The 21765-nt window shown below is 46.2% G+C and overlaps 1 protein-coding gene across 1 annotated transcript in view; it reads left to right on the top strand.

Moving 5' to 3' along the window:
- The first annotated feature begins 2252 nt into the window (after positions 1–2252).
- Positions 2253–21765, top strand: part of LOC147462593 (dicarboxylate transporter 2.1, chloroplastic-like) — a 36100-nt gene continuing 16587 nt past the window's right edge. Inside the window, exon 1 of the mRNA XM_086484421.1 lies at positions 2253–3185. Coding sequence (XP_086340547.1) covers positions 2355–3185 — 831 coding nt within the window. The 5' untranslated portion in view covers positions 2253–2354. The remainder of the gene's footprint in view (positions 3186–21765) is intronic.

Genomic DNA, 21765 nt, shown 5'->3' with positions numbered 1-21765 from the left:
AACGTCGCAGAGTTCTCCTCAAGGCTTGCATGTTGCCCTTCGAGCAGGCGGGGTAGTCTCGCGTCCTCCTCCTCCTCTCTCCCCCCCCCCCCCCCCCCCCCCCCCCCCCCCCCCCCCCTCTTTTTTCCCCTCTCCATGCACGCATTGCATTTGCACACTCACAAGTAGTATAGTGTTTACATTAACTGACTTATATGTCAATCTGACAAACAAAGAAGTTACTTTAACTTAGAGCAACAAAGCTATCTGAACACACCACTACATTGGTAGTTTAGAGAGATATAAAGTGAATGCATTGTAGCTCCACTATTCTCACCTCATTGACCCACTCACTTAGAACTCAAATGGTGCTCTTTCCTACTTGTGCAATGCTCATTAACCAAATACTTTTAATGGACTCTCACTCAGTGCAACTTAGATGAGTGATATAGCTACTCCATGTGTGCACAAAGAAGACTATGTGTGTGCAAGATTGAGCAACCAAGCATGCCACCTACCTCACACCACGTACTTAAAATAGCCAGAAACAAAAACATGCAAGGGAGGCCATGTTGAAGACACAAAAAATGACACAAATAAAGGGTAGAGGTAGTGACACAAATAAAGGGTAAAGGTAGTGCCTAGTGTGGAGTGCATGCACGATAGGGATAGGGTGATTGCAGACAAAGGAATCTCAACTTCCTTATGGATTGACATTTAATCAATTCTTTGTGATGGAAGAGCAATGGTGATGCAAATTCCTCCACATTTCTTGACTTCTTAACTTGAGTTAAGAGGACGAGGTAAACATAAACAACGAAGTCTCCATTCTATGATTTGCAACCCCCCCCCCCAAACAAAAAAATAAAAAAAAATAAAAATAAAAATAAAAATTTGAAAAAAAAGAGAGAGGCACCTATCTATCAATGGAGCTAGGGAGGGTGTTTAAGCCACCCTCTAAGAGAACTATAACACCATACATTAGCATGTATACAGACAAAAGTGAAGCTAGGGTCCACTGCAACATATGCACAATGTAGGGAACAATCTCCCAATCCTTGTACATATTGTGAGTGCAAGACTCTCACTGCTTAGGTATGTTTGGTGTGGGGCAATGCAATGCTAGGCTATTGCTTTCTATAAATGCCATCAAAGCTCAGACTCTTGGAACACAACCCACATTAGCATCAAACAACACCACTCTTTTTGATATCTCCAAGTAGTGCAGAATTTCTCTTGGAACGCAACCCGCATTAGCATCAAACAACACCACTCTTTTTTATATCTCCAAGTAGTGCATATTTTTATGGAGAAGCTTAGAACACACATTTGGCTACATGCAACTTGCAACATCACTTGTGTGGTCTATGCAACTATTCTTAAATCTATCGTCTGTTTGCCCTATTCACACGGTGTAGTCAATTTTAAACCCCCCAAACCGACGATAGGTTTAATAATACTTGCAATAGCACTAAAAAGTGCCACGTTAGTGGCACTTTTTCAGAGGGTTCATCAAGATGTACGCTGACGTCCTGCAGCAAGCGATCGACGCAGCCCAACCCAACCCCACCCCGCTCGCCCACGCGCGAGAGAGAAAGAGGGCAACACAGGCCACAGAGAGAGAGAGAGAGAGAGAGAGAGAGAGAGAGAGAGAGAGAGAGAGAGAGAGAGAGAGAGGCCCTCGGAGGCAATCCATGCTCGCAGCAGGCTTCACGCGCACCCCTTGCAGGCTGGACCGCCCCTGTGTGTGTGTGTGTGTGTGTGTGTGTGAGAGAGAGAGAGAGAGAGAGAGAGAGAGAGAGAGATATGCACCGAGCGAGGCAGAGAGAGTGGGGGAGACACAGAGAGAGAGAGAGACAGAAGAGGCGGTTTAGTTTTTTGGGGGGGGGGCTTTCTATTTTAAAAAATAAAAATTTTCATCAACGGGTGTTAGCTCAGTTGGTAGAGTCATAGCCTATGTGCCTAAGGTCTTGAGTTCAATACCCCCTTGGCAACCCGAAGACAAGTTCTAAGTCTTTAGGGACTGTTCCCATATGTGGGTGTGTGTGTGTGATAGGACGCCTCTCTCCCTACCTGTGAGGCTGTTGTAAATATAGGGTGGATGCGTGTGTTTCAAAGTTCTTGTACTCTCAAATTTTTTTTTTTAAATTTAAAAATTTTCAAAACATTCTCACTTGAGCATCGTCTCGATGTGGGTGTCCTATGCAGCCCCTCGTCACTATATGTGTGGTCTACGCAGCCCATTAATATTGTGTGGTCTATGCAGCCCATTAATAAGACACGAACGATTTTCCCAGCATCTTTCTTTCAGAAAACACAGTACGCTGCAGAATCTCTGCTAGTCTTGCGCCGAGGACGATCTGCAGACAGTCCGCATGGAGAGTTCGATCTTAAAAGCACCTCGAGATCCCTCAAGTTTTCCCGCATCCTTGTCTCATCGGCTTCGCCCTCATGCATCGAGCAGGTTGGTTTCTCCTTCTCAAGCAGTTGCAGGCTTCAAAAGCTTGTCTCTTGCTTCGTCCTTGTTTACAGCTAGGGATGCCAATCTGCTACTCACTCAAAAGAAGCGGGAATTCCTTTCGACAACATGGCATATTTCTGCATCTGCTGCTGGCGCTGCAGCAGTTCCATCATCTCCGGCAGCTCCTGTGCCAAGAAAACCCTGGCAAGGAGCCAAACCTCTTACGTTTGCTCTGTCTGTAGCTGTGGGTGTCATCTTGAGGTTTTTTGTTCCTAAGCCCGCAGCTGTCTCCATGCAGGCATGGCAACTGCTTGCAATCTTTCTCTCCACCATCACAGGGCTAGTCTTGAGCCCATTGCCTGTGGGTGCATGGGCATTCCTGGGTCTCACAACCTCCATTGTTTCAGGAACGTTGCCATTTGCATCTGCTTTTAGTGCCTTCACCAATGAGGTCATCTGGCTCATTGTTATCTCATTTTTCTTTGCCCGAGGGTTTGTAAAGACTGGGTTAGGGGATCGCATTGCAACAGTCTTTGTCAAGTTGCTGGGCAAAAGCACCCTTGGCCTTTCCTATGGTCTCACATTGAGTGAGGCTCTCATTGCACCTGCTATGCCAAGTACTACAGCTCGGGCTGGTGGTGTCTTCTTACCAATCATACAGTCGCTTTCGTTGTCGGCCGGGAGCAAACCTCGTGATGCATCCTCCAAGAAGCTTGGATCCTACCTGATTCAAACCCAGTTTCAGGTTTGATTATTGCCAATACCTTTGTTGAGTGCTCCCATTCAAAGTTTGTTGCATGCTGCATTTGGTGAATTCAAAAAATTAGCGTGTGTTTCTCACCTCGATAGTATTCTTTCTCTATTTTGACTTGATTTCTCTTACATTTGAGGCATTTCTAAGTAAAAGATTTTGTATTATTTGGTTAAGATCATACTATTGAACATTGATATTCACCATGGCACATCTCATTTATATATTGTCATCAGATAATTTTAAAGAAAACAAGTTGCCTGCCTAGTTTGGCGGTCTCACGAGGGAGAGGGGGACTTTAAACGATTCAATCAGGGGCAATCACGATTGAACTCCAAGATTGCATAGCATTATCTTTAAGAAATCCCGCTTTTCGAGAAATTTTAGATTCTTTTGTATAGTTCCCCAAAGCATAGATGTTATTGAATTGTTGTAGGAACTGCAATGCTTTCTTTCGATCTCTCACCCGAGAAAAGGTGAAAAGTTTTACTGTCGTGCCGCCATCTTTAAAATCCTTCAGCTGGTTAGGTGCGTACCCTAGGTATGGATAATAAGTATATCCATATGGGCTCCAACCATTGTACCCTGGTGGCGGTGGTGGTGGGGGACGTGGTAGCAACGCCGGTGGCAAAGGTGGTTGCACTGGAGCAAGTTCAGATGGCTGCACCATATTCGTGAAGACTCCCCTGATTGGAACGAACGGTTGAGAAGATTGTCGATTAGAGGCTCTCGCACTTTCTGGTCCCGGAGGAGGGGGTACCACTTGGGACATCAAAGGGGGTAACATATAATTTAGAAATTGTTGAAAACCTTGCAACATTGGGAGATTTTGTTGCGGGTGCCGTCGCAAAGCTCATCAAGAAGAAACTGCAGGTAGACTGCCAAATCCATAAATGCCATGATGCTCTTTCTGTTCTTGGTAGGGTTGGTATGCTTTGAGAAAAGCACACGATTGGAGCTTTGATACCTGTGTAACGGGAGGGCACTACGTGCCAACGGAAAAGAACCAATTGAACAAACTTTAGATGCTTCAAAACAATAGTAGTTGAAAGAGATGCACGCCACATGAGACACGGAGTGGCAGAGCCCCTTTCGGTATTTCTTTATATTGCTTGAACTCAATACAGAGATGGTGCGGCTCTGCTCTGCTCTTGCAAGGTTAGCCAGAGAAGAGAGCCCACTCTTCAATTTAAAGGCCCAAGGCCTCTCAAAAGCAGTTTATGAAAAGCTACAACTCCTAAAAGCATTTGGCCCAAAAGCACCTGCTTTAAATTTGCTAGCACACAAAACGTGGAATTCCGTATTGTTGCCACATCGTAGACTATCAGCCCAAAACGCGACGTTCGTACAACCTGTCAGTGCGATTCCCGTAGTTGTTCGTACATCTGCCACGCTATTAGTACTCTACGCAAAGGCTTTTGTGTAACAGGGACGGGCACCACGTGCCAATGGTAAAGAACAGATTGAACAACTTTACACACTTCAAATAATAAATGAACTGAAAGAGACGCACGACACACGACACACGAGACGGGGAGTGGCGAAGTTTCACCCTAGAGCGAACTAGCCCAAACCTTGGCGCCCCTTTTGGTATTTCTTTATATTGCTTGAACTTAGTACATTGCCGGTACTTCATCCTCTGCACCTCACGCGGAGCATGTCAGAGAATGAGTCCTTGGCTCATATTTAAAGGATAAACTCAAAAGCATCTGGGCCAAAATCGGGTGGCCAAAAGCTGTCAGCGTGCTTTGTTGAAATCCGTAGGTATTGTCAGCGTGAATTGCGGGACTGTCTGTACAGTCTTCCACGTCAGCATGTCAGCACGATTTGCGGGAGTTCTGTACAATAGCCACGTCATCATCTTCTACGCACTGTGTGTGTTGGCCTCGTGTTAATTTTAGTGCCTTTAGGTCCCCTGGGCCCCATGGGACAGGGTCCCATAAGCTGGTAGGACTTCTTCTTTTTCTTCTGCCGCTTCGCCTTAGGGTTTACAGGTTGGCTCCGTTCTTCAGTGGCTTGACACGTCAGCAATTTGTGACATTTTGTGTGTGCTGCTTTATTTTAATCCTAGTGACTAGGGCCCATCAGATGGGGTCCCATAAGTAGGCGGGAACTTGTCTTTAAAAATAGGCCACTCGGCAAGGCTTTGCAACTTGGTAAAACTTCTTACGTTGCTTCCTCTCTTAGGGTTTAGGCCCTTGCTCAACATCAGTTGGTTGGCTAGGGTTGGCCCTTGGGTCTGGGAACCCCCAATCTTCCGGGTCTTCAGTGGCTTGACACATTAGCAATTTGTGACACCTAAAAGTTTTGTTATAGACTAGTGCCTTGTGTCATGTGCACATGGCTTTGTGTGCCACGTGGTCATGCTTCATCGACTTCCATATCTAATTTTGTACCTATCCCTAGATAGGAGTGACTAGAATCCTAGGAGGATTAGTATTGGCAATTTTGGCAATTTTGTGAGCCTGTTTGCAAGACTTTCCTGTACGGAATCCTCCGGATGAGTCCATTAGATAGTTTTTTTAGTTTTGGATCTGTTGGAGTTTAGGCATCTCTCCGGATTTGTCTAGTCGGTCCCAGTTTCTCCCAGGGACAGGTGCTAGAGAGTGAGGGATGTTTTGTGGCTGTGCTCGACTAGTGTGAGGTAGGTTTCTCATGTCGGGTTATGTCTAGCATGTTTAGCCTTGGGTTTTAGGCTCAATTCCATGGCCTTGCATGCTCTTGGTGCCCTAGGTATTTTTTGCGAGTGCACTATGCATGCCTATTTTTCCCTATTTCCCATTTATGTCAGGTCGTGAGGGCTCGGATCTTGGGTCGGGCAGCCTCCTTGGAGAGGTATATAGGTTACCAGTGCGGGGAGCCTTAGGCATTATAGATCAGCCCCAGTGGGGGGGCGCCCTCCTTTGGGTGCCCCAGTGGGCAATTCTTTTGTGCTTTCAGCCAGTGGATAGCAGGAGGACAGCCCAACGTTTTTGGGCAGCACCCACACCAGCTTTTTTGGTTCAGCCGGCAGCTTGGAGAGGAGCAGCAGCCCAGTGTTTTCCTTGGGCAGCAAGAGCAGTGCTTAGTGATCATCTCTACGGTGCAGTACCACCTCAAGGCAGCCCTTCATAGGCTTTGTGCCCATGCAGTAGTGAGTTTCCTCGACCGAGATCTAGATCCAGCCAGGAGGAGGAGATGCACTAGATCTATGCTCTCAAAGCATGTTGGAGGTGTTGCACATGATGAGACCATGGCAATTGTCTCGTGTGCCACAACAGTTGGCAGTGTCAGTAGCAGTCGTAGTTGTGTGCACTTCGGGTCTATCCATTGGGCATGTCAGTTCTATGCCGGACCACCCTTGGTCACTTGTATGAGCAGATTGTTATCAGCATGGAGAGCCTTTCCTAGATCTCTCTCTCTCTCTCTCTCATTCTCAGATGTCCTGTCTCTCTCTACCTCAGTGATGTCTCTTCTACACAGGTGTGCCTTTTCATGTGTTTGGCATTGCAGGTGTTCTAGATCGGAGTCGAGGTACCCATCGGATCACGAGCCAGTTCTTGTCTTCATTGCATCTTTCGTTGTCACCTTTGACAGGACCCTCTTGTATAAATGGATTATACAAATGTTTTGACAGATGTTATTACACTACAGTGGGCATCTGGCATGACGTGCATGTAGTTTTAGGTTAGAGGAATCCAACGAGCCATTCCCCGCATCAATTGGATTCCCGAGTGGGGAGATGTGCGACAATTTCACCTAGAAATTTTGCGAAGTCAAGTTTATTAATAATTCATTTTAATGATTTATTCTTATAACTTCTTCAACTTTTGCCCTACCTAAGTCCTAAAAAGTTTATAACCAAATATCCTACTCTATAAAGGGAGTAAGGGAGCCAGCGTTTTGCAGTAGATGAGCCAGCGCTAGCAAAGAGCAGCCCTAGTGTTTTGCATCAACCTGCCCAGCGTTTTACTCCCAAGATGTAGATCAGGCCAGCGTTTTGCATCAACAGTGAACTCAGCCCAGCGTTTTCAGTTTTCAGCCCTTCCCCTCGACAGTCGTGGGCCCCTCCGTTGCAGCCCGGTTTATCGGCAGCCCATTGAGCCTCTTCTCTACCATTCCCTTACCGCATCGATCTGCGTTTCAGGCCTGCTTTGTGTCACATCGGCTGCTTTTTTGCAGCCAGCTTTGAGCCTGACATTTTTCTCACGTTGGGAGTGCAAATCAGCCCTAGATCTACCCCTTGATGGCCATCAACAACTCCTCATCGAGACGGATCCAAAGGTGCATCAAATTAGCCACGGAGGTGCTTCATCTTGAAGAGTTACCGCAGTGACATTCCCTATTCGAGGTAATAGAGTCTGCATTGAGGTATTGCATGTGTGTACATTCCATTTACGCAATCAAAAGCAAATACCACATCGTTGCCAATGTGGGGGGCCCTTTAGAGGGTTGGTTGGGACCCCATCGGGTGTCATCCGCCTTCTCTCCACCCCCCCCCTCCCCCCTTCCCTCTCTCTCTCTCTCTCTCTCTCTCTCTCTCTCTCTCTCTGTCAGATGCAACGGAAGAGGGTTTAGCTCGGATCTAGTACTCCGCACTAACACAAGGGTTACTTCACTCGAAAAGAGAAACTAAACTTAAACTGAATGAAAGAGAGAGACGCAAATAGAGAGACAGAAAGAAAGACGGCACTGCATGTCGGGTCCCAACAATTCTCAAGGGCTCCCTTGCTCTGTTGCTAGAGCAAGTACTTGCTTTATTACTTGCACAAATGCTGATACAATGACTAAATGCTGAAATAAGGTGCAGCGGAAGTGAATGTTGAACTTTGCTCAAGATGAGTGCTCCGAACTATGCTCAAGGTTCCTTTTACTTACGGAAGGGAGAGCCTTCCGTTCCTTTAGTGAGAGTGCAAGTGATTACAAACAAAGTGGATAAACACTGTGAATGAAGGTGCTGAGATTGAGAGATAGAGAGAAGAATATGACACCAGAATGTTGTCAAACCCTCCTCCGAAGGCCCCACTCTCTATGGCGAGAGCGGTCTACTATTGATTGCACAAATCTCTACAATGCTTTGGTCTTGCCAAGGATGTCGACGATGACGAGATGGGATGAAATCTGAAAACGCTAATGGCTGAAATCTGCAAATCTTGTATCTACTGAATTTTGACTCTATGTCGGTGACGATGGCAACGATGCGACAACGACGCGTCGAAAACGCAGATGCTGAAATCTGCGTTTTCCGGGCTGAAACTGTAAATGCTCGTTGATCTGACCGTGCGGCGAGGATCTGCTGCGGGAAGGTCTATGCAACGTAAAAGTACTCCTGATGGGTTTTGACTGTAATCTGATGATCATGCTGTGTGCAACCAGAGGATATGCATCTATTCTAAGTACTTGGACATGCACGGTTTGCGAATACTCACAAAAGTGCCATAACACTTCCTATGCTAATTGGACTGAACTGAACCCTAGTCATGAAGTAGCTTGTCCACGTACACATGGGGTTAGATGTGCAAGTGACATCCCCTCCTTTTCAAAGTGAGGTATTGGTACCGAACTGTATGGCGTTGAGGGAGATCGCCAACAGCGTCTGGAATCCTGGAAAGGACTCTTCGTCGGCTCACTCTGATGTGTGGGTCATGCGATATTTGAACTTCATAAAGGGCTGCAACGCTTTCTTCTTTGGGCTGCGCTGAAAGCGACACAAAGTCATCTGGGGCTCCTTCAATGCTTCAACTTTGTCTATAGTCATGCGTCTACCTTCTTCAAGAATCTTGAGGATGAAAATTCTTGAAACCACTTCCAACACAAAAACATGAACATACCCATTCCATGTAAAGTGACTGGAAAAATTCTAGTCTTTCAAGATGACTGTGCATGCAATGGAGGTGAACATAGAGACGGAGTGCCAAATCGTTCATCAAACACACGCAAACAATGGGGTCGAATCTTGACTTTTTGATCTAAATCAATCGACTATGGGCCTGTGGAAAATCACAATGGAAATGCCGATGCTTGATGCTCAATCTTAATTGCTCAATGTGAATTCCTTGATTGCGAACATTTCATCTTAATGTATCGTGTTCAACGTGCAATATGGCATGCTTGTGAAAAGGGATCACATAAGGACGGTGACTAAAATATAGGAAAGCATCACAAATGAAACACTCGAACAATGCGTGTTGACTAATCATTGGAACACATAATACTTCCTGTGGGGGTTCTTTGGAACTCGACTCGAAGCCAAGATCGGTTCGTCGTGATTGATCGAATCTTCCTGTGGGGGTTCTGTGGACCTCGACTTGAGAGCCAAGATCGGTTCTTCGTGATTGATCGAATCTGCAATGAGGTTAGCTTCACTAGACAAAGTATCAACTAAACCCTCATCCTTGTGAACAATCACATCATTATTATACAAATCATCACGCTCGTGAATAATCACATCATTATCCTGCAAATCATCATGCTTGTGAATAATCACATCTTGATCATGCAAATCATCATGCTTATCATTATCATGCAAATCACGGGTGTCATGCTTTGGAAAAGAAGAGACTGAGAGTCTCCTTCTCCTGATCCTTTGCAATCTGCGCCTGCACACTAGAAAAGAGCCGGAACAACTCTTGCATGTGTTGAGCTCTCTGTTCGGCCGCCTAGCGCGCTTGCTCACGCTCACGCTCATAGGCTAACCGGCTTTCTTCACGCTCGTGAGCCAATTCTGCTTTTCTTTCTTGGTGCTCGCGATCCATTTATGCTCGTCTTTCTTCAGCCGTCAAGCGTGCTTGCTCGCGCTCACGCTCTATGGCTGCCATTCTTTCTTTGTGTTCACGTGCTATGGTTGCCATTCTTTCTTGGTACTTACGATCAATTGCTGCCTTTCTTTCTGCTATTCTTTCTTCGCGTTCTAACTTCCTGTCCATCATCATCTTGTCGAAAACCTCCATAGGAGTTAGTGCAATCTTTGTCGTAGATGGGGAAGGGGGAGGGTCGGAAAAACCTCCTGGTGGGAAAAATTCTTCTTCGCCTCTTCCATGCTCATCACCTCCATGCAAAGTATCCATTCCGCTTCGGGTGATGACCATACACTGAAGTCGTGGGTTCTTAAGTTCATGAGGAACTTGGGTTCTTGTGGGTCTTGGGTTCTTGGGTTCTTGAGTCTTGAGGTTCTTGACATTTTGGAGTCTTGAGATTCTGGAATCTTGAGGTTCTTGAGATTCTTCTTTAGCTTGCAATCTGTGTTAAGACAAGGATCTTCTCTTACCTGAGCTCTTCTCTTTCCCCCGGGCGCACCCCTTGGTTGCCTTGCGCTCACACCAAGGTTGCTTTTTTCCACCTCACGTCAATTGGCCGACCGCTAAGTGCACGGTCCGCTCTCAATGAGTGAAAAGAGAAGACAAGGGGAGGTTGGACAAGCCCTTCTTTCTTGGGATTCCCGTCACTCTTCAAAAACTCGATTAGGAATCGACACGCCCAAGTGGACTTGGGTTACGTGCGACCGCAACAAGCAAAAAAAATTATGTGGTTCTTTCCTTGAGTGATACTGAACACTGCCAAAGCTCTGATACCAATGTATGGTGCAGCGGAAGTGAATGCTGAACTTTGCTCAAGATGAGTGCTCCGAACTGTGCTCAAGGTTCCTTTTGTCACAAACTAGTGATGTGGTGTGCCACAACACATATATATTCATTGCTGGCTGCATTGATGACGTGGCTGCCCGTACTCCCACTGCAAGAAATCCTGAACTGTTGACGTGGCAGGCTGTACGGACGCCAGCGCAAATCGTGGCGGATTTTCCGGCAGCAGGGAAAAGCAACGCAGCTTTTAGGCCTCGCTTTTATCTACGCAAGAGAGAGAGAGAGAGAGAGAGAGAGAGAGAGAGAGAGAGAGAGAGAGAGAGAGAGAGAGAGAGAGAGAGAGAGAGAGAGAAACATCCTTTTGCTTTATTTGTACAAGCAAGAGAGAGGAAAAGCCTGTGTGTCACGTGACACATCCCAACCCTATGTGTCCGTGGACAAGCTACACCGTAGCAGGGTTTCCGTCAAGTCCAGTCAAGTTAGATTAGAAGTGATCTGGCACTTTTGTGAGTCTATTCGTAGACCGTGCATGCCCAATCACTTAGTGTAGATGCATATCCTCTGGTTGCACCTTGCATAAGCATAAGCATTTCCATCAGATTCAGTTTGGGGATTTTTCAGATGACTTTATCCCATTTTTCCCTATTTTTGACATTTTTCACTTATTTATTAAGTGACTTTTGTTGGGTACTCAATAGGGCAAATTGGGTAAGTTAATTTATAAGCAAACCCAAGTTAGCACAAATTGGCAGATGAGCCAAGGAGCACAGCAGGCTACCAAGCGACAGGTGTTCCCTCCCTCTCTCAGCAAGACCCTCTCCAACCTTGGCGAGGCCACTCCCCTTCATCAGCGTTTTGCTTCTCACATGCTTGGTCCTTCCATCCCTAGCACCCATCGCCATCCCTCTCATGCTATTGGCGTTTTCCAATCACTCCCAAGGCCATCGATCCCATCTTCTCACTAACGCTAGCAGGACACGTCTTCAGCGTTTTGACTAGCATTGGGAACCTGTGCAAGACAATCGGTTTTCAGCATTGAAGGACTTTCAGTAGCAGCAATTTCAGCCTTTAAAAACGCCCTAAATCCTGCAGCCAACCAGCGTTTTTATCTTCAGCTCAGCCCTTAAATCGCAGCAGATCTGCAGTGTTTTTGCATCCACAATTCAGCGTTTTTACAGCCAGGCATCAGCGTTTTACAGCAGGTATTAGAGCAAGGAAAAACGCAGCCATATGCACAGCTAGATCAGCGTTTTTCATCCCCAAGTCACCCCCGACAAAGGTAGTGAAATTCAGCCACAAGTCAGCCCCGAAACAGTCCATTTTCAGCCCAAATACAATCCCCGATTCCCGTCGAAGAAGATAACAGATTTAGCCATCGTCGTCGTCATCGTCGTCACCATCGGCACAGTCCCATTGCATCAGTCCATTGCATACGCATTGTACACCTTTGTGCAATCAAGTAGACCACTCTCGCCCATGAGAGTGGGGCCTTCGGAGGAGGGTTTTACAACCTCTCAGTGTCGTATCTCTTACCTCTCCTTCTCTCAGTCTCATTCACTTGCACGCACAAGATCCACTCACTTTGTTCGTGATCACAACACTCTCTATAAGACGGAAAGCTCTCTCTTTCCCAAAGAACTAAAAGGAACCTTGAGTAGTAAAGATCACTAATCTTGAGAAAATACAACATTCATTCCGTTGCACCTTACACTTTGCTTTATTTTTCCAAAGCTCATGGAAGCGGATGGTAAGCTTCATAAGACGAGAGTCAATGGATGGAAGCTTAAACCCTATTTTCTACGATTTAATCAAGCTCCAGCTATCGACATTCCAGATGAAGATACACCATCAACCTCCACCTCCGATGACAACGACCAAACGAATGAGTTAGAAGCATAAATTCCCTAACCTTTAGGGGGAGGGCTAATGACACGGGGTTAGCCGCACCGCACTCTAAGCTCACCCGAAGATTGTTGATCATGGCCGGCCTTCGGAGCCAAGGCCGTGGGAACCGACCCCATGCGGGGAGCATAAAATAAAACAAAATAAAAAATGTTTCTTTCTTTTTTGCCTGCTGCCACCTTCTCCCCTTGCTCACGCATGCGCCCATAGGGGCCACCTCACCCCCCCCCAACCCCTCCTTGGCATCACCTCCCTTTCCCCCTCTCCTCCATTATTCACTCTCTCCCTCCCTCTCGTTCCCTCAGCCTGTTGGCGCCACCCTTTCTCTCTCTCCTCCATTATCACAGCAAGCCAAACTCTCTCTCTCTCTCTCTCTCTCTCTCTCTCTCTCTCTCTCTCTCTCTCTCTCTCTCTCTCTCTCCCCCTTGATTGTCACCAACCCATGCAGGACGCAGTTCTCTCTCTCTCTCTCTCTCTCTCTCTCTCTCTCATTCACACCCGAATACAGGCCGCTCTCCCCATCTCTCTCTCACCCTCGTTGACCCATGCTCTCCCAATCTCTCTCCTCTTCCCTGTGCCGGTAGCCACGGGCCGGCAGAAAAGCTTCTCTCTTTCTCGTTTACACACCCAGACACACACACACACACACTCTCACCCTTTTCCTCAGCCTCTCTCCTCCATTATCCACTCCCTCATCCTCTCCCTCCCTCTCGTTCCCTCAGCCTCCCTGGCCACCCTCACCATCCTCTCTCTCTCTCTCTCTCTCTCTCTCTCTCTCTCTCGTTCTCTGTAGTGGCGCATAATAATCCTCTCTCTCTCTCTCTACTTACACACACACACACACTCCCCAGCCCCTCTCTTCTCATCACCTGCTCTCTCCATCTCTTACTCCCTCTCTTCATCTCCTCGTTCTGTGTCGGCTTAGCCATAAAAAATCTCTCTCTCTCTCTCTCTCTCTCTCTCTCTCTCTCTCTCTCTCTCTCTCTCTCTCGTTCCCTCACACTTACCGACATACCTTCATGCCTAAACACATACACACACTTACCATACACACGCGCACTTGTTGACACACTCACCCACATACATCACACACACATTTGCTCATAGCTAGCCTATAAGACACACATTAGCACTCATGAATGGACATGCACACATGCACACCCTCCATCACTGAGGTAAATACACCCAAGCACGCACACACAACGCACATGTACAAACAAGATCAACCAACCGAGGCATTACTGGAAGGCCACTGCAACAAGAACGACCTCAACGCACCCACATCGTCGCACCCACCGCCAACAGGTGAGTAACATAAAGGAAATGCGACCAAAAGGTGCCCCAATACGACACGGTGGCATCACGCAACAAAGGACCATGAACGGCAGCATTAATCTCACACCAGCCACCCGAACCATCAACAACACCCAATGTAAATGTCTCGATCTCCACTCTTCTCTAATAACCTGGCCAACGGCTAGTGAATCGTAAAAAAACTCCCCACCCCACTCTTACCTCCTTTTCTCTCTATCTCTATCTTCTCTCCCTCTCTAGCTCTCACTAGGGAGGCATCTAGACTCTCTGTAGTGACTAGTGGGTATTTGCAAGGACCGTTGATAAGGACCACCTCTCAGGCCTATAAAAGAGGCCTCTACTAAGCACAAGGGGAGAGAGAGAGAGAGAGAGAGAGAGAGAGAGAGAGAGAGAGAGAGAGAGAAATAACACACTGGAGGCACCACCTAGGCTCCATGCACTCTAGAGTCTACATTCCATACACCACTAAGCACATAATGCACCTCACAAGCTAGGGAGCTCACGGTGTCATGCCTATTACAAGCATGGGCGTTCCAACATTAGCAACATCACCACCACCACTAGTCTCCACCCACACCATGGATGACTAACTAGTCATGGCCACTGTAACAAACTTGGACACTCCAAGTCAAGAATCAACCGCGACAGCACCAAATAACCACTTCAAAACAATTCACAGATCACAATAGATTTGCACTGGCCCGGCGGAGTTCCGTGCTTAGAGATATTGGCCCCAAAGACTGGCGCCCCTTTCGGTATTTCTTTTTGTATTAATCAATCATCAAAGTACAAGAGAGCGGTTAGGGTTTCACTCTCAGACTCTGCGTCCAGATGCTCTGAGAAGTGAGGCCCTCACCACTAATTTAAAGGTTACAAGGGATGCCCAAAAGTAGAGCCCCAAAAGCTTTTAAAATCAAAAGCATCAGTTCTCTCTCTCTCTTAGAGAGTCTTTTCTCTTTTTTTTTAATAAAAAAAAAACAAAAGCAAAATTCGCGTCGCTCATCATTTTCCAAAAAAAAAAAAAAAATAATTTTTTTTTTAATAATCCGCCTCCGCGATTTCCGGAATTTAGGGTTTTTGGCAAAAATTAGGGTTTGCAGGAATTTTAGGGTTTCTGGCAGAAATTAGGGTTTTTGCTGTCCGCCACGTCATCACTTTGTGACATACCCCCCTCTTGAAAGCATTGTAATCGACCACGATTACGCCTGCAAAACCGACAAAAGCCATAAACCGTCTTAGCAGACACTGACTGTTAGTACCTACGTACTAGGAACACACATCTAGCACATGTACAAAATCGACAGTCACATCACATGACATCACAGGACATCACCAGACATCACAGGACATCACATGACATTCAACATTCATTCGGATCTTAGACCATGATTTATCGGCAATGTAGCTAGCAATCACATCTAGGTCCAATCGGGACCTCATCGATGTCTGATTGACTAACCCCTATTGCAACCATGTCTATTCGAGATCAATCAGACCAAAATGCTGCAGTCATTTCGTCTATCAGTTCCTGTACTCACAAGAAGTCAAGAACAAATCAGTATCATAATCAGGAATTCCATTTCATAAAGTCATCCGGCAGAATACTGTCAGCTCTCAGTATCCCTGAAGCTCAAAGAGACATCAGTGACTTTAGTATCAAAATCGAGGCATCTGTTGACAAAGGAGTGGAGTAACTCCCCTCTTGTGCATCCCACTGCACCAGATCTTCGGCCAAGCTGAATTTTGGGTTCCATTTGGAGTAGACTATGCTAAACCAAAACATCGAGGTAAAGTTTCACAATCCGAGGAGTATCTGCTAGGTCCTCCTCCTCCATCCACTTTGCATCAAATGCAGGAAAGTTCTTGAACTTAACCAAGAACCGCCTTCAGACTTTACCTTTCTTCGTATCATTATGTGCCAAAATCTGTTCAGGAACAAGGATCTCCTCGTTTTCTTCCACTTTGGGTTGCTCATCAGGCTCCCCATCATCAAGCACATCACCCTTAACAGGGTTCAAGAGACTCACATGCAATGCATTATGAATCCTCCAAGTATCTGGCAGTTTCAATCGGAAGGAGACATCATTTATCTTGTCAGTAATCTGGAAAGGTCCGTAGTATCACATACTAAGCTTTGGAAAAAGCCTCTCCTTTCCCTTTTTTTTTTCTTAGGCGTGCCTTCTCAAAAGTAAGAGCACCCAATCATCCTCCTTCAGTTTCCAGTCGCGACGATGGCGATCCGCTGCCTTTTTCTGTCGTTCTTGAGACTTCTGTAAAGTCTCGTGAACCTTGGCAAAAGCCGTATCCAAATCTCGTGAATATTCATCCGCTTCAAATTTCTAATCTTTCGTGCTCAGGAAGGATGGAACCTTCGCAGCAGTTTCAACAATCTCTCATGGCGTCTTCCCCGTCGAAGAGTGTATCGTGTTATTGTAGGCAAATTCCACCAAAGGTAAGTTCTTTTCCCATTGAGTCTTCTGATGCGAGATACAAGACTTCAATAAATCTAAAATCACTGAATTGGCAATCTCAAATTGCCCGTCAGTCTGCAAGTGGAACGATGACGAGAACTGCAACCGCGTCCCAATGTTCTCCCAAATTGCCTTCCAAAACAAACTCGTAAATCTGGGGTCTCTGTCGGAGACAATCGTCTCAGGCGTGCCATGTAATCGGAAAATCATCGTGATCATTCTGTATTCTCGGGAGATAAAAAAAATGAAATCCATTTCAATATTTTCCCAGGGGCGGGTGGGTGGGTATGGGTAAAGGCTGTAACAATCCCTGTGCCTTATGCCTGTCAAACTTGACCTTCTAGCATACCAAGCAACTGCGCACAAACTCTTCCACATCCTTCTTCAGTCTCCGCCAAAAGAAATCTCTCTCTACCCCTTTCATGGTGGTAGCAATGCTGCGGTGACCCGTAAAAGGTGGACAGTGGCAATCAGTCATAACCTTTTCCCTCAACGGCTGTGTAACGCACAACATAGTCTTTTTCATCAAGTAGCCTTCTCGAAGGGAGTATCCAGCTACTGTCTCCCCATCCCGTATCCGTGTGAAAATATCTGCAAAATCTGTATCTGTGGCACACTGATCGACCATATCCTCGAAGCTCCTATGATGTATCGCGGAAATAGCCAGAACCAACGGTTTCCGAGACAAAGCATCTGCCACCACATTCTTCTGTCCCTGCACATGGACAATCTGGAAGTGAAACTGTGACAAGATGTTCGCCCACCGCATCTGCTTTTCCGAAAGCTGCTTCTGTGACAAGAAGTAGCGCAAACTCTGATGGTCTGTAAAGACAATAAAATCCGCTCCGAGTAGGTAATGCCGCCACTGAGTAAGAGCATGGATAACCGCCAAAAGCTCTTTCTCATAAATCTGTGCTGTCATCTCCGGCCTAGAGAACAAACGGCTCTCGTAAGCTATGACATGGCCTTCTTGCATCAAGACCGCACCCAGACTACGACCACAAGCATCACAATATACTTCGAATGACTTCTGCAAGTCCGGCAAAGTCAAAATAGGTCCCGTAGTCAATTTCTCTTTCAATGTCTGAAAGGCAGTCACCTCTGTGGGTCCCCACGAAAAAGGTACTCCTTTCTGTGTCAAGATATGCGAAGGGGAAGCAACCTCTGCAAACTTTCGTATGAACCGCCTGTAGTATGAACATAGTCCCAAGAAGCTTCTAACTTCATGGACATTCCTCAAATAGGGCCAATCACGGATAGTCTCTATCTTGGCCGGGTCCATTTGCACTCCTGTTGTGTTGCTGACACAATGTGTCCCAAAAAGTGTATCCATGGTAGGAAAAAATTCACTTTTCTTTGCATTAATCACTAGCGTGTGATCTCGTAATGCCTAAAAGACTTGAAGAAGATGATCTCTGTGTTCTGCCTCATTCTTCGAGAAAACAATGATGTCGTCAAAGAAAGTGCCAACAAATAGCCTGTACTCTCGAAAAATCCTGTCCATCATCCGGTTAAATGTCGCAGGAGCATTGGTTAAGCCAAAAGGCATCACCAAAAACTCAAATAACCCAAAAGTCGTCCGAAAAGCTGTCTTGTAGACATCTCCTGGCGCTATCCTGATCTGATGATATCCACTCTTCAAGTCAATCCTGCTAAAGCACGAGGATCCCTGTAACCTGTCGAGTATATCATCGATCCTAGGAATCGGAAATCTGTTCTTGATGGTGATTTCGTTGAGAGTGCTATAATCGATGCACATTCTCCAAGATCTGTCTTTCTTCAAAATCAACAACACTGGAGAGCAATACGGTGAAGTACTAAGCTGGACAAGACCCTTTTCCAAGAGGTCTTTCACTGAGTTCATAATCTTTTCATTCTGTACTCGGCTCACACAATAAGGTGGCCGATTCGGTGGTGTGCTTCCAGATATCAGATCAATGGTATGATCTTCAGGCCCTCTCAAAAGCAATCGGCATGAGCGTGGAGAAAAAAAATAAAAATCTTGGCGTTCTTTTCTTCAGGTCAAAACATATTCAATCTTTATCCATCGTTCAGTTCTCCCAAAAGAATGAGTAAGAAAACTGAAGTTCATCAAGTACAATCTCTAAGCCCTTCATTTATCAAAGTCGCTTTCTCGGCCCGGTAGTCAACCACGGCGTAGTTCTTGTGGTACCAAGGGATCCCGAGTAGAACGTCACTCGCATGCCCTGAACACCCCTGTCATTGCAAACAAAGTTTGCCAATGCTCGGTGTAATGGCAACATCCCATCCGGGTGCCAGTCGAACTACCACCGCCAGTGGCGTCAGTCTGTCGGGCGCAGTTCCAAATCGAGCCGCCAATTCCAAGTGAAAAGAAGTTGGCCTTGGCTCCTTCAAAAGAGCTTCTTGATCCTTCACTTTGCTCCAAAAAAAAAACGGCAAAGTTTGTACTTTCATTTATTTGATTCGGTGCAAGTCCCACGCCATGTGGTACCAGTTCTGCTTTTCTATCTGCCTTTTCTGCCACATTCCTCAGCTGCTCTCGAACTCTCAGACCTGTCGTCGTCTTTATCATTCTGTTCTTTCTGTGCCTTATCAGGGCACTTTGCGGAAATATGTCCATGTTTCCCGCATCCAAAGCACTTCCCCTCTCTGATGAAGCGAGCTCTCTCCTCAGGAGTAAGCTTGGGTCGTGCATCCTTTTTTTTTTCTCTGGGTTGCTCTTTTTCATTCTACTTTCATTCCCAGAAGTCTGTTTGGCTCGTTGTGTCATGGCCTCATCTGTGGGGTAGGTCAGACTGCCAGAGTGAATGGCAAAGCCCCGCTTCGCATGACTCATCAACTCCTGAATAGAAGCTGACTTCTGTTCCAAGCAGTGATCTCGGATCTCTGTAGGTAGACCCAAGGTAAACCGCTCAATTTGTTCTCTGAACGAGATCTTCTTGAATGAAGAGGCGGGTAGAAAAGAGCTCCAGAATCTTTCACAATAAGAATTCACTGTATCGCTCTTGGTCATCCGGAGATGGTTCCAAGCAGCTCGAATATCTCGCTCAAACTCTTGAGTCAACCAAGAAGAAATAAAAAGCCTCTTGAATTTCAGCCATGTAACTGGCACAGTCTTGCTTAATAGAAGCGTGGACCACCAAGTACGAGCATTCCCCTCAGAGTAAGAGGCAGCTCTCCGAATCTTGGAGTGCTCTGAATAGCGTCCTCCCGCGAAAGCGATGTCAAACTGCTGTATAAGAGACAAAGCCTTCGAAGCATCTGAGTATCTTGAAAAGTATCAAACTTGATCGAGTGGCCACCTTCCTTAAACTCTTGGACTTTCTTGCTGTTATCTTCGAGAAAGTCATACTGGTTGGCTTTGTAAAAATTCTTCTTGTTCGCATAAAACTTTTCGTCATCGGAATCTGAGCTGTCTGTAGACGAGTCCTCAGTAGAACTGTCAGTCTCTGGGCGAGATGTAGCCTTCTTTGCCTTTTTCTTGCCCGTTCCGAAGCTTTGTGTCTTGCTTCGCTTTTTGCTTTTTTTTTCTGTCTTCTTCGCTCTAATCCGAGGAGCTAGAAGAACTGTCAGAAGAAGAAGAAAAAGAACTGGGTACTCCTTCAAATCGAACACGCTTCTTCCGTTTCTTTGCTTTGTCGAATGTCGACTGACGACCCAAATATCCCTGGAAGTCAGTACCTTTGTTCTGCTTTTTGCCGTGCTTTTTGCCTTTCTTTTGCACGTCGAAAAGCTGAGCAATCCGTGCATCAACCACGTTCTCCAGTTCCTTCTCCGTATATTTCTTGGAGGTAGAAGGTTTCTTGAGAGCGGGTTTCGGGAGTGGTGTTGTGGTTCTCTGCCACTCCATCTGTACCTCTTTCAAAGAGGTCTGGTTCATATATTTTACCATCTTCGGGTCCTTGGCAAAATTGAGCATCATCTTTGTTGCATCGCCAATCAATTGACGACGCTCCATCTCTGTTTGCTCCGCCTGAGTAGGCTGAGGCGGGCCATACTCTGTCTGAATCTTCGTTGTGACCCCAGCCCGCATCTCCAGATGCAGAGGGAGTCGACTGATCATTGCCTGAAGCCATAGGTGCCGCGGAAAAAAATATTCGGGGATCGTATTTCCCGTAGAAGAGAAATCGGCCGTGCTCTGATACCACTGTAACAAACTTGGACACTCCAAGTCAAGAATCAACCGCGACAGCACCAAATAACCACTTCAAAACAATTCACAGATCACAATAGATTTGCACTGGCCCGGCGGAGTTCCGTGCCTAGAGATATTGGCCCCAAAGACTGGCGCCCCTTTCGGTATTTCTTTTTGTATTAATCAATCATCAAAGTACAAGAGAGCGGTTAGGGTTTCACTCTCAGACTCTGCGTCCAGATGCCCTGAGAAGTGAGGCCCTCACCACTAATTTAAAGGTTACAAGGGATGCCCAAAAGCAGAGCCCCAAAAGCTTTTAAAATCAAAAGCATCAGTTCTCTCTCTCTCTTAGAGAGTCTTTTCTCTTTTTTTTTTATAAAAAAAAACAAAAGCAAAATTCGCGTCGCTCATCATTTTCCAAAAAAAAAATAAATAAATTTTTTTTAAAAAAAATAATCCGCCTCCGCGATTTCCGGAATTTAGGGTTTTTGGCAAAAATTAAGGTTTGCAGGAATTTTAGGGTTTCTGGCAGAAATTAGGGTTTTTGTTGTCCGCCACGTCATCACTTTGTGACAACCACCCCATACACATAAGACACTCATTATCACCCCGCAAGGCAGCATGACCACACTAGGATTGAGTGCATCGACACCATGCTACCTTGGGCCACTCTCGATGCTAGTGGTTGACGTCGCTAGCGGCTGCATCGTCTTGGTGGTTCCCTCAACTAACCTCCCGCTAACGTGCTAACATCGCTAACTCCAAAGTTCGTCATGCGCCATATGGCGCTCGCATCCCATCATGCACCCCCAGTGGTAGGAGCAAGGTTGGTCTCAGCCAAGATCACCGTTTGTAAGTATCATCATCATCAATAAAGTGTGCAATTCTATCATGATTTTTGAGTCCATTCTCTCTTCTCCTTAGCTTTGTTCTCCCCATACCCATGGGATGCTTCTTTCCTTGTATATCACTCGATTTGTATTTCATCAAGTGCGCCATCACCAGTCAGTCATGCTCCATTCTGACCTTTGTCACATACCTCTCTCATGCACACACTCCTGACTGTTGACTAGGCATTCTCACTATCCGGACGTGGCCATCTCATCGTTTTATGTTGGCTACCTAGATGGCATCTCATTCCTGCCACTCTAGGTCATCTATGTCTGCGTCCTAGCCGCATACATGCTAGGTGGTGCCCCTTAGAGTTATAG

This window comes from Adiantum capillus-veneris, chromosome 2 (assembly GCF_014529385.1).
Source record: "Adiantum capillus-veneris isolate H3 chromosome 2, ASM1452938v2, whole genome shotgun sequence".
Lineage (NCBI taxonomy): Eukaryota > Viridiplantae > Streptophyta > Polypodiopsida > Polypodiales > Pteridaceae > Adiantum > Adiantum capillus-veneris.
Note: the sequence above shows the minus strand (reverse complement) of the source record. Positions and strands in the feature narration are given on the sequence as shown.